The sequence below is a fragment of the Pseudochaenichthys georgianus genome, chromosome 5 (genome assembly GCF_902827115.2).
Source record: "Pseudochaenichthys georgianus chromosome 5, fPseGeo1.2, whole genome shotgun sequence".
Taxonomy (NCBI): domain Eukaryota; kingdom Metazoa; phylum Chordata; class Actinopteri; order Perciformes; family Channichthyidae; genus Pseudochaenichthys; species Pseudochaenichthys georgianus.
Genome location: NC_047507.1, coordinates 3548569 through 3562159, shown reverse-complemented (window position 1 = coordinate 3562159; position 13591 = coordinate 3548569). Strand labels below are relative to the sequence as shown.

Here is a 13591-nt window from a genome sequence, read left to right as displayed (position 1 = left end):
TGATTGTATAATCTGTATAATATTATTATTATTATTTTATTATTTTATTTTTTAATGTTCTTATTATAATTATTTTCATTTTTAATTTATTAATTAATTGCTATTTTATTTACTCGTATTTACTTTGTGAATACTTTTTTCATTTTTTAACCTTTTTATTATTTATTTCCTTTTTTATTTCACATTATTCATTTACTATTTTATTCGCTATTATCTATTTACTAGTTTATTATGTATCGCTTTTGCGCTGCACACTCCAAGCAGCAGTGGGCGCTGCCGTCACACTATGTTAAATGTCACATGACACAACACGGAACCTCTCCCCTCTGGATGTCAGTCATGAGATTTTAGTGGTTCATTAGAGAGTTTGTAATGCAATGACTAGTTTAGAAACATCTCCGAGGTGTTGCATCTGAGCGCCATGTCTGACATCTGGACCCAGAGGATCCTCTCTTTCTCCCGCAGCCCGTCCCGGTTCCTCTCCGGTACAACAGCGGAGGGTTTCCTCGCTGAGCTGCTCCGGGAGCTCCGGGATGACAGAGCCACTTACAGCCTCAAGGTAAACAAACAGTGTGATAGACGGTAACGGGTGACATGTTAAAGGTCACCTATTATGCAAAATCCACTTTTCACGTCTTTTATACATCAACATGTGTCCCCTCTGTGGAAAGAGACTCTGAAAGCTTCAGGAACAAAGATTCTCTCTCTTTTTGATCCATTTCTATAAAAACCTGTCTGAAAATGAGCTGATCAGATTTAGGCCACTTTATGATGTCATAACTATTTGTGTAACCATTAGCCAATCAGCAACCAAGGTAACAGTTTCCACAAACAACATAATTATTACATTCAAATGAAGTACATTATTCAAGTTTACATTGGATTATCAGGGAGAAATGAGCGAAAGCGCTCTTCTTTTCCTCTCTCTCTCTCTCTCTCTCTCTCTCTCTCTCTCTCTCTCTCTCTCTCTCTCTCTCTCTCCTGGAGAGCCTGTCAGTATCGTCTCATGCAGCTCACTGATCCAGTAATGAGTGACCCCCCGACAGTGAAGAATTAACATATTTGTAACTAGTGTGGCTAGTTCCAGAGGTAGATACACTAGCTAAGTGTGTTAGGTCCATACTTGCCAACCTTCCCGATTTTCGCGGGAGACTCCCGATTTCATTTCCTCCCGGGGTCATATTTCTCCCGCATTTCTCCCAATTTCTGACAAAATCAGATTTACTCAGGACTGTTTGCACTCAGACTTTAATACAGCTACACCATTGTTTCTCAAACTTTTTCATACCAAGGACACTTAACCAATAAAAAAACACTCGCGGACCACCTAACTCCACAAATATCCAAAGACACATCGTTTTTCTAGAACAGATTACAAATCTCCTGAAACTGGTACAAAGAAGTGGCAACATGTGTGATGAAGGTGTTGCGCTGGGCTATATGATGCAATTGAAAGTTAAACTTAAGCTCGTTACATTGCGGAGATATTTGCGCGAGAGCGCGGAAAACTTAAATTTATTTATTTATTTCAAATGTGAAATGTCACCTATATACTCACGGACCACTAGGGGGCGCTCACGGACCACCAGTGGTCCGCGGACCACACTTTGAGAAGCACTGAGCTACACCATTGTTTGGTTTCTTACAACTACAACAAGCATGTGTAGATGTTACTCTAATACAGCTCTGGCGATCCACTAACACTTAATGTTTGTTATTTTGAGAAATTAAAAAGTTCATGTGGAGGAGGGTTAGGGTTAGCCAGCTACCCGCTCTTAAAAAGTGGCGACAGATCACCCACAAGTACCGTTATTTCTTTAATGTGTTAGGGGTTAGGTTAGGGTTAGTATTGCGTTGCATTTTTGGAGGAGCTTGGGTCTTTTCTTTGCCATAACTACTGTATCTACTGTACATATGACGATAACGCCTTTTAATCTCTGAACCCCCTCCCCTCAGGTCCTCCTGTTGTCCCCGCTCTGCGAGTCCCCGTCTCTGCTGTGTCTCTCGGACTTGCTGGGTGAGGAGACGGCCCTGGAGCTCATGTCCATCTTCAACCAGTGTCCTCCCAAGTCGGTCCAGTTTCGCTGCCACCTCCTCCTGGCCCTCACCTCCGTCCTGGTCTGCACTTCCTGCGTAAACAACCGCTCCCGAGCGTCCCAAGACTTCCTGGACCTGCTCCTCCAGATATCCCAGGACTCCAATGACCTCCACGGAGACGTTGCTCTGCGGGCCACAGCTTGTGATTGTCTCCGGGAGATGGAGGCCTGTTCTCCGGGTCTCCTCTCCCAGCGACTGGAGCTCTTAGGTGGGCTCCGGCAGCGAGAAACGTCCCGGCTCCACCAGGCCTACGCGGGGCTCCACACCCTGGTGTTAAGGAACGCCGTTTATCAGGTGGGAAGCAGTGGAGTAGAAATACTTTGTTACTGTACTTAAGTACACATTTCTGGTATCAGTACTTTACTCCACTACTTTTACTTCTTACATGTTGAACACAAATACCTGTACTTTCTACTTCTTACATGTTGAACACAAATACCTGTACTTTCTACTTCTCACATGTTGAACTCAAATACCTGTAATTTCTACTTATTACATGTTGAACACAAATACCTGTACTTTCTACTTCTTACATGTTGAACTCAAATACCTGTACTTTCTACTTCTCACATGTTGAACTCAAATACCTGTACTTTCTACTTCTTACATGTTGAACTCAAATACCTGTACTTTCTACTTCTTACATGTTGAACTCAAATACCTGTACTTTCTACTTCTTACATGTTGAACTCAAATACCTGTACTTTCTACTTCTTACATGTTGAACTCAAATACCTGTACTTTCTACTTCTCACATTTTCCAAACAGCTGGTTCCTTTAGTCTGAATGTGTGTTTGGTGGCGTGATCATTATTCTTTAGAGTCACTGCGTGCCTATTGGTTGGAACACGATCCGTGTATCCATCACTTCCTGGTCTTCTCTAAAGAAGAGGGACCAATGGAAACGTTGTCATGTTGCCGTTGTTCAGCATGAAAACATTCATTAGCTAACAATGACATTATTGTTCTATTAATATAAAGGGAGGTCAGGTACTCTTTAAAACAGCTGCTAGTTATGGGTACTTTTTACTGAAGGACATTTTAAAGCCTTTACTTTTACTTGAGTAAAGAAGTTTAGTCAGTACTTCTACTTTCACCAGAGTATTTTTAAACACGAGTATCTGTACTTCTACTTGAGTAAAGGATGTGTGTGCTTTTCTGTCAGTTGACCCAGGAAACCGGAGCCGGAGCCGAGCATCTCAAAGCTCTTCTGGGAGGAAACACATGGGAGGCGGAGCTGGATCTAATGAACGGTAAAGATGACTCGGCAGTTCTGTCTTCTCTCATCCGGGGGCCCATGGGCTCGGTGCCGACCCTGCAGACGGGGCCCGACTGTAAGGAGCTGCGGGCGGTGCTGTCTTCCCTCCTGGAGGAGTCGTACCTCCTTACGCCTCTCAGTCAGGCCGCTCTGCTGCACCGGCTGACCGAGGTGGTCGCCATGGTTCCCGGTGTCTCTCCCGCCGTGTTCAGAGCTCAGCTGCTGAGACTGCTGGGCACCAGTGAGGTTGGTGTAGAATTTTTTCTTTTTCTCTCTGATTCTTGTTTCTGTATTCAAGCATTTGTTGAGTTTAGGTCTTTAAAGAGGCTCTATTCTGCTTCTTTTGGTTATCCTTTTCCAGTAGGGTGTTCTATTTGCTTTTTGTGCATTTCCCTCCATTGGGAGTTTCTCTCCTACACGCTCGCCTCAAACACCTCCATTGGATTCCTTTGTTTACTTCCAGAACATAGTGACATCTCTACGTAACACTCGGGCTTCTATTGGCAAGCGCTCAAACACAAAAAAAAAAAAATAAATCCCTTTTCCCTCAAACTTTGAGTGACCCCCCTGGTGCCCCCTGGCGGCCCCCCGGGGGGTCGGGGCCCCCACTTTGAAAAACACTAAGCTAACCAATCAGAGCAGACTTGGCTCTGGTTTCAGACAGAGGGTGAAAAGAGGTGCTGCAGCACAGGCAGTATGAGGAAAGAGAACATTAAAGCATGGAGACATGTCAGAGTAGAGGATCAAAATACAAATATGAACCTGATATGAGCGCAATAGGGCCCCTTTAAACTATTTTAGTTTTCATCAAATAAAAACCAGCTTTTTGCGTTGGCACGATAATAACTGATGTCTCTCCGCTCAGGTGTGCCTCTTCCACTCCACCCTGCTGATGAAGAGTGCGTTCACAGACAGTCTGTTCAGCGCCGAAGACGAAGCCTTCCTGCTCCAGCGGCTGGTGGTCCTCTCCCAGCACCCGCTGCTGAGCCCCCCCGAGAAGCTCTTCTACATTGACTGCATCCTGAGCTTCCCCGAGAACCGGCCAATCGGGTGCGGCGACGACGCCCTCCCCGTGCTGCTGACCCCGCGGCTCGCCTCGGTCCTAGTGCCCACCGTATTCAACGACAGCGCCACCTTGTTAGCCCGCCTCCACCTGCTGTGTCTGGTCTACCTGGAGGAAGAGGATGAAGAGGAAGAAGAGGGGAGGGGGTTGGGTTACCTCTACGATCACCTGACCTCGCTGCTGCGAATCGTGGATAATGGAGGCAGCCGGGAGATCGTGGTCACCTTCTTCAGAGCCGCCTTCCTCTTCCTCTCCTACTTCTTCCCCGTGGAGCGCTTCTCCCACAGCCTGATGGAAGAACTGTGTTCGCTCTACCTTCGTCACACCCACCTGGCGCCGCACTTCATCAATTTAGCCGACCAAGTCCAGGAGCAGCTGTCCGAGTCCAACTGGGCGACGGAGTTTCTGAAGGCCCTTCAAGGAGCCATCACTGACGCCGAACTCACCCCAAAAGACTTGAGCTGGCACCTCAAGATGTTAGCAAGAGTGGCGGAGGAAGGAGAAATCAAGCAGCAAAGCACCGTCAACTTCCTGTCCCACATCATCACTTCCTCGTCTCTGTGCGTGAAAGGCGACTGGCGCCTCGGGAACTTCCTCCTCGGGGTTTGCCGCCGCCTCCTGGTCCACCCGGGCCTCGACGCGCTACTCATCCCGCTGGCCGACGTCCTGCAGCATCTCGCCTGTCGCTACGGAGACACGGACATCCGGGACCACGCCCGCCTCTACTACACCCTGCTGACCACGCTGTCAAAGGACAAGCTGGCCGGGGTTTTGTCGCAGGGATACGGCGAGGGCGGCGGCCAGGCCAAGAAACGAACGTTTTCCTGCATCGTGGCGGAAAGCGAAGGGTTGACCAGCCTGCTGACGGTCCACCGGGCGAAGACAATTATCCTAAAGCTGCTGGAGGAGCCACAAACTGAAACAGGAAGTGGACTAAACCAAAATGAGGATAACCCCGAGGAAGCGTCCGTAGCGCTTGAACAGTACAGAGCCCAGTTTGACGTCCCTGGCTTCGCCTCAGAAATCCCTCTCAACTACCAGCTGACTCACAGCGGAAGTGCCGACTCATGCTTCGATCAGCTCTTCAGTATCCGTCTCCACTTCAGCCTCACGGACGACCACTACGAGCCGCTGGGAGACGTCAGCGTCCCGTGTGTGTTCAGAGAGAGGCCGCCGCCCAGCGTAAAGCTTAGGCTGAAACCCAGACGACCCCAACCAACCTCCCTCCACGCCAGCGCCATCTTCACCACCCAGGACGGCCTTTCCTGGCTCACAGATCTACCGGACGTCCATGTAGCTTTCCAGCAGACCTTCCTGCCTCTTCCCGCCCCCGAAACCTGGGGACGAGGCGGCAGATTGAGCTTGTTCGATGGCTTGTGGGATGAGATGAGCCGCGAGGAGCCAACAGGAGGTGCTACCAGTCTGTTCTGCTGCCAGCTGCAGGAGGAGGCTCTGAAGACCCTGGTGGAGAAACACTTCCTCCCCTACCTCGTATCAGATCAGTCGGATGAAGAGGAGATCAAAGTGCTCTTCTTCCTCCCGCCGCAGTCTCACCTGCTGATGAGGATCCGCTCGGAGGAAACCGTGCACTTTAACGTGGCCACAGATAACTGGCAGCTGCTGCCGCACATCAACTCTTATCTGCTGACTCTCACGTCCTCACAAGAAGACACGCACGTCTGACTGCTTACTAGCTTGATTTTATATCATTTTTTAAATAAGCTGATTTTTAACCAAATCATCACATTTTTGTCAGCGCTTTAATAACTCCAATTGTGCTTTGTAATAACATTGCTGTAGACAGATGATTTAAAATAAAAATGATTGCACTTTTATTGTCTTGATCTGAAATAAAGAAAATGTGTGTTTTATTTACTTAACAACTGAGTGGTTGCAGTCTATAAACAACACAGAATAGATACTTGTCTTGATGGGTCGCTCAGAGTCCCTCGATGAAAGAACGCCATCCACAATAAAGCAGGCATTATTGTAAGAACCTGCAGTATAATGTTTGTCATTTATATCCTGTGTTTGAATCTTATTCCTCTTGCGATTAATAAAACGTTTGGACCAAATAGTAAATAATTATCATCAGAGTTTCTTAAAGTCCAAGGCGATGTATATGTCTTGTTTTGTCAGCGAAAAACTAAGATAACCTGCTTTAATGTAATATAAAATTAGGAAGCGGCTAATGTCTATCTAATAGTTGATTACATTATCTACCGTTCATCCGGAACATAATGACATAACTATGGCCCATTCCCAAACCGCCCCCTACACCCTACCCCTCCGTTTGCGCGTTCACGCGGAGGGCCCGCCATAATGAGGGCTGTTCCAAACCAACGAGTGTGGAGCGGTGTGGAGGGGGAGTGGGCTATCAAGCCCTCAAACAGCGAGTCTGCATCGGAAACAAGCTGTTAAGTAGTTCCCGCAAACATCCACTGATAAACTGCGATGTTAACAACCTCATGATAACCTCATATGTTTTTAACTTAGGATCAAACCTGTGCTTAGTCTAGAAAAAGGTAAATGTGTGCATTTTATTATAAAGTTGTGTATATTTACAGATTGTTGCAAAAACTAAGAAGCTTATAAACATCAGGTTTAAAACTAAAAGAGCTTTACAAAAAAGTAACACAATGAAAGATGTTTGGAGTTTTATATTTACACTTGTTGTCAAAGAGATGCTGATTTGAAACCGTTGTCACAAACAGTTACGGCACTTCCTGTTTGTGCCGGAGAGGGGAGGCCGTCCCAAAGCTGGCTGCTGTATGTACTCCCTCCATCTGACAGGAGGAGCCTCGTTGAGCTGCGAGTGTGGCTACAGACGGAGTTCACTCCATCACGGAGGGGTAGGGTGGAGGGAGTGGTTTGGGATTGGGCCTGAGTCACAATACCGTTCCGATTGGCTAGCGCGCCAACACATTGTACGTGATAGGCTAAGGGGCGGGACATCTCTAAGCGGTTGACCAACCACAACAGAGCCGGCCAGCTAACCAATCAGAGCAGACTGGGCTCTGGTTTCAGACAGAGGGTGAAAAGAGATGCTGCTGCACAGGCAGTATGAGAAGAATAAAGAGCTTTTTGAACATTTAAGCATGGAGACATGTCAGTAGAGACATTGCATACTGATATACACCTGAACATCAGCAGGAGAGGACTCTTTAAAGTAGAGACACTACTGATATACACCTGAACATCAGCAGGAGAGGACTCTTTAAAGTAGAGACACTACATACTGATATACACCTGAACATCAGCAGGAGAGGACTCTTTAAAGTAGAGACACTACATACTGATATACACCTGAACATCAGCAGGAGAGGACTCTTTAAAGTAGAGACACTACATACTGATATACACCTGAACATCAGCAGGAGAGGACTCTTTAAAGTAGAGACACTACATACTGATATACACCTGAACATCAGCAGGAGAGGACTCTTTAAAGTAGAGACACTACATACTGATATACATCTGAACATCAGCAGGAGAGGACTCTTTAAAGTAGAGACACTACATACTGATATACACCTGAACATCAGCAGGAGAGGACTCTTTAAAGTAGAGACACTACATACTGATATACACCTGAACATCAGCAGGAGAGGACTCTTTAAAGTAGAGACACTACATACTGATATACACCTGAACATCAGCAGGAGAGGACTCTTTAAAGTAGAGACACTACATACCGATATACACCTGAACATCAGCAGGAGAGGACTCTTTAAAGTAGAGACACTACATACTGATATACACCTGAACATCAGCAGGAGAGGACTCTTTAAAGTAGATACACTACATACTGATATACACCTGAACATCAGCAGGAGAGGACTCTTTAAAGTAGAGACACTACGTACTGATGTACACCTGAAAATAAGCAGAACATGTCCTCTTTAAAACTTTATTTGATAACAGAGGTCCTGTCAGTGTAGCCCAATTTCATATTTCGGAAAAATACTTCCCTGAGGTCGCAACTGGTTCAGCAATGAATGCAGGTCAAACAAGTTGTAGTAACGCATCGGGACTTAAGTCAGTGTGTGAAGGTAACAGAAAGACTAAAAGGGAGTTCAATCCAAGCCTGTTCACAGGTATTTCCATTAAGACTAGTTAGCATGGTCCGTGTGTCCTTTAAAGGTCCCGTCCTTTAGTCACAGAGGCCCTTGAAGTTGGGCTCTGTGTGAGGCGGTAGGGATGTCTTCTGGCTCAGGAGTTTGTCCATGATGGCGAACTCTGCGTCCCTCTTCTCCACCTGGTCCACCGGCGTCCAGGACATGTCGTGCTGCAGCTTGAACGCTCCCACAAATTGGTGAGGGCAAGTCGGACCCCATTCCTTCAGAGGAGACAGAGAGAGTATGCTGCTTAGTCAGAAGACAAACAAAACTCCCTGCCTGAAACCTTTCTTTTTTCTTAAATGGCAAAAATGATAGTAAGTTTGTCTTTGCTAATAATAAATGTTTAGATTTTGAACAAGACATATTATCAAAAGACTATTGAGACAAAACTATAAAAGCCAATCATTCATTGGATCTCTTAATGCAACCGTACTGAAGATGAACTACTTTTCTTTGTTTCTATTATTCATTGAACAAGAAAGATGCATAACATACATGTATCTCAAAGAGAGCCAGATTATGACTAAAAGTGTATCCTTTAGCATGTAGACACAAAATACACCTACTTAGCGTCTGTCACACTTTGCTGTAATGCATGTGAATGGTCTGCAAAGGCTAATATCCCAAAGACACGCCTCCTTTGGACTCCTGGACATGAGCATAATGTGTCGTCTTTAAGTCAAATTAAAATGACAAACATCGGGTTTCTAATCGTTGGTCAAAGCAGTTTTATTTTCACATTTTCCTCTGGTTTCTTATTATTACAACTTGTTCAATGTTAAAAAAGCCTCTGCTGTCTTGGTTGAGCTCCCTGGCATTCCTCAGAGTCCATGGCGGCTGGAAACCTCATGTTACCTGGAAAATGCAGATAAAACTGAAACCAGTCAAATCCAACCTAAGCTGCCGGTGTTGTCGCCGCCGGCTCACTATCAGGCACATGAACTTTGAACGCCAAACTCCTCAAAATGTCAGCGTTACAGACGGACCTCCCGGTGTTTGGGGAGCCCTTCATACGTTAGGCATTTTTAAAAGGCAGATTAAAATCTCTTTACCAAAGCATTCTACTGATTTTACACTATTATACTGCACTATTCTCTGTGATTGACATTGCTCTATTTCTCTATGTTTTTATTTTTAATTATTTTATCCCATTTTATGCTTTGCTCTTGCTGCTCGTTTTACACTGATTTTATGTCTTATTTTTTACTGATTTAAAGATTAAGATTAAGATTAAGGTGGACTTTTATTAATCCTCGTGGGGAAATTGTTTCTCTGCTTTTGACCCATCCTAGTGTTAGGAGCAGTGTGGGGAACGGTGCCTTGCACTTGGTCTTGCCGGGATTTGAACTGGTGACCTTCCAGTTGCCAAGCCAAGTCCCTATCGACTTCGCCACCACCGCACTTATAGCACTTTGAACTGCAATCCCCTGTATGAGAGGTGCTATACAAATAAAGTTATTATTATTATTATTATTATTATTATTATTCACAGTTTGTCCTTACGGCCGGTCCACACACAGGCATGAAAAAAATCTTTCAAAGCTTCGCCCATTCACTTGAATGGGGTGACGTAGAAGATTTTGAATCTTCGCCGAACTGCATTGTGGGGAGCGGAGCATGGCTTTGCATCGTGAGCATCAAAAGTTGAGCAGTGTTCAACTTTTGATGCTCCCGATGCTTTCGAAGCTGGCATCAGCCAATCAAATCACGTTTATGCAAATCCCGCCAGTACAAGCGCGAGCCAATCAAACTGCGTGCAAGCTGGGAGAGCCAGACCGCAGTTCATTTCCTCATATTCAAAACGAGAAATTACGGTAGCAAATCACCCGGTTCTTTACGACCAGAACTATTTACCGGGATACAAACCGGAGGAACCCGGCATGGAGGGAGGTGGCAGAGACAGTTTGGGGATTTTATATCCAGTTTACTTCGTTTTAACATTGCTATTGCTTTGTATGTCGGGGGCGGGAGATTCATGTGATTGGTTGTTGGTCGCGGTGCTCGCAAAAAATCGCCAAGCTTCAGACACGCCCAGCTTCAAGATTTTTCAAGATTTGTTTCATGCCTGTGTGTGGACGGGCCGTAACACTCTATGTCCTGCAGGGTGCCCTGATAACACTACAAGAAGCTGGTGAATCTATTGAAGCATCAGTGTGACGCAGACCTTAGGAGAGATGATGGAGAAGTAATTCTGTCCGGAGGTTCTCTCGTAGAGGTAATACATGTTGCCGGGCTTCTTCACAATGTTACAGGCAGCATGGTGGAGGTCCGCATCTCTTTTAGCGTCTTCTAAAACCTGGAAACACAAGGACAAATATATTGGGACTGGACCGAAAGACAGCTAGTTATCTGACATTTTTTCACACATGTTTTTTCTTTGTACTTGTGTCCCTTTTGCAGATATACTGTTTTTGTACAGTGACATCAGGATCAGTGAAATATTGAAGACACTACAACAGATATCCCCAGAAATCCATGTTTGGTTCAACACTTGCTCAGTTTAAGTACTAGGAGTGACAAAATAAATCTTATCTTATTTTGTTAGACTATATATTTCCACATTTATCAGATTTCTTTATTCCCCTTTATTTGTCCACAATTTTTTCACATTTAAATATGCATTAAAAAACCGCAACTGCATCATTCGTGTGTCCGTACAATATTTAAACACAAAACCCATGACATGTGTGTACAGGAGTTTTCTCTGCTTACCTTCCTCGCCTGTTCCTGTAAATATCTGATCTGGTCGGCAATGACTGTCAGTTTGTTGCAGGCGTTGGCTTTGATGAAATCATCGCCCTGAAAACAAGTTCAACAAATATGTTCAGGACTGTTCATCATATCCACAACAACAGGTGTGACTTGCTGTGTATCATTGAAATACATCTCTGACATACCCTCTGTACTGTTGTTGCGAGAGCCACCAGGTCCATGGGGTCTCCCACCCGGTGAGTCTGATAGGAACTGACCAGCTCCAGCCCACAGGGGGCGCTGCTGCTCTCCACCAGAGTCACTGCAAAACACAGGAGCACAGTTACATCACAATCAGGGTGGGGACTGGGGAGGGTTACTTTAGGGCAGTGTTTCTCAAATACCAAGGACCATACCAAGGACCACTTAACCAATAAAAAAAACACTCGCGGACCACCTAACTCCACAAATATCCAAACACACATCGTTTTTCTAGAACAGATGACAAATCGCCTGAAAATGGTACAAACAGGTGGCAACATGTGTGACGAAGGTGTTGCCCTGGGCTATATCACGCAATCGAAAGTGAAACTTAACCTCGCTCCATTGCGGAGATATTCCCGCGAGAGTGCGGAAAACTTAAATTAACTTTAAATAAAATAAAAATGTATTTAAAATGTGAAATGTTACCAATATACTCACGGACCACTGGGGGGCGCTCACGGACCACCAGTGGTCCGCGGACCACACTTTGAGAAGCACTGCTTTAGGGGTATAGATTCACACTTAAAGTATTATCCTACAGAACAGTACAGTTTACAGAGAAGAGAGAACATCTGATCCTTTTACAACAAACACTATCTGCTCTTTTGAGATGTCTTACAAACATTGTATCGTGCTAGTAACCGCCAAATATAACCGATTTCTACTGTAACGGAATGCACCTGTTGTAGTTTCCTGATGACATAATCCCATGACATGACATCCATTAGACTCCATCCCTCATTCTAAAGCAGGGGTTCTCAAAGTGCGGCCCGCGGGCCAATGGCGGCTCTCGGAAATGTTTCTGGCGGCCCGCGATAGTTAATGTGACACGCTGAAATGCATGCGTTATATTTTAATCCTCCATGGTTCGTATCTAGTAAGAATTAGAATGGAATTTAAGAATGGTAAAACTGCGCCCCCTGGGTTGTCATTCCTAAATTATGAATGACAGCTTGTGGAAAGTTTGCTAGACTACTGGTTGCATGGCAACTAGGCATCTCGCGAGTTGCGGTAATTGGTTAGTACAATAAAGAAAGGATTTGTTTTGGAATTATTTTGTGTTCCGTTTTTTCTTTGGCCGCCCTCAATCTAATATTGGGTACCTAAATTGGCCCTCACTCATCAAAACTTTGAGAACCCCTGCTCTAAAGCATGTCACTGAATCATCAGAAGGAGGGTTATTTCTGATCCTACTACAACTTCTGTAAAGTAGGCAGTGCTGACTACTACTGTTTATGTCACCGACAGAAGCTACCGTGCATAACAACAGCTGTTCTACAACAACTACATAGTAATGTGCTGAGATGGATTCTATCGAGTGGCTGCTAAGAAGTTAACATTCAGGATTTGCTGGTGGACAATACACGTTTAGGTTGCACCTTGTAGACTGTGTATGTATAAGAGCGAGAGGACGTCAATATGCTTTAAGAGTGACAACACTATCATTAAACAGAAACATTGCCTTGTGTGTATATAATTATATTTATTCATGTGACATTTCTAGATAATATCGTTGCATGAAGTAGCATTTAACTGTCGTAGACAAACACAGTTATGATTGACTTTTTGTATGATATTTAAATAAGTTGACTATTGTGTGACTTAGAGAGTAGTTACACAATAAGAGATGCATTGTGTGATAGATCACTAAAGCTGTTGAATAATTGAAAGGTTACTACACCTCTGAATACACATCTGAAAAGCATACAATCGTAATACTCATGTCAAATACAATTGAACAGTACTTGAGCAAATCTACTTAGCTACTTTACACCACTGGTAGCAGCTGTTCTGCACTTTAAACACGTTTGAGAGGTTTGTAATGAGGTTTAAATTCACTCAGAAAGTATGTGTTACCCGTGATGGTTTTGTTGGGCTGGTTGGGGAGGCTGACCGTCCTGTCCATGATGTTGTCTTCTTACCGTTTCTATACAACAAACTCCTCTGTTAAGTGTTTTATAAGATATCTCTTCTCTTTCCACATGGAGGTTTTGTAACCAGCTAATATTTGACCAAAAACACCGGAGGCTTCACGGGATCTTAAATATCCGCCCCTTTTTTGCATGTTATGGTAGTCCAAATGTATGCCTGAACAAAA

The 13591-nt window shown here is 44.6% G+C and overlaps 2 protein-coding genes across 2 annotated transcripts; one reads left to right on the top strand and one right to left on the bottom strand.

Moving 5' to 3' along the window:
* The first annotated feature begins 303 nt into the window (after positions 1-303).
* On the top strand, positions 304-6250 carry ap5b1 (adaptor related protein complex 5 subunit beta 1). Its single transcript, XM_034083874.1, has 4 exons — positions 304-559; positions 1957-2391; positions 3262-3600; positions 4220-6250. The coding sequence occupies exons 1-4, from the start codon at positions 422-424 to the stop codon at positions 6098-6100; spliced, it is 2793 nt and encodes a 930-aa protein (XP_033939765.1). The 5' UTR covers positions 304-421; the 3' UTR covers positions 6101-6250.
* A 2063-nt stretch (positions 6251-8313) lies between these two features.
* c5h1orf50 (chromosome 5 C1orf50 homolog) lies at positions 8314-13508 on the bottom strand. Its single transcript, XM_034083499.1, has 5 exons — positions 13351-13508; positions 11436-11551; positions 11251-11337; positions 10703-10834; positions 8314-8756 (listed from the first exon to the last, which is right to left on the bottom strand). Exons 1-5 carry the CDS (start codon positions 13397-13399, stop codon positions 8571-8573), a joined length of 570 nt encoding a protein of 189 aa, XP_033939390.1. The 5' UTR covers positions 13400-13508; the 3' UTR covers positions 8314-8570.
* Positions 13509-13591: the final 83 nt, after the last annotated feature.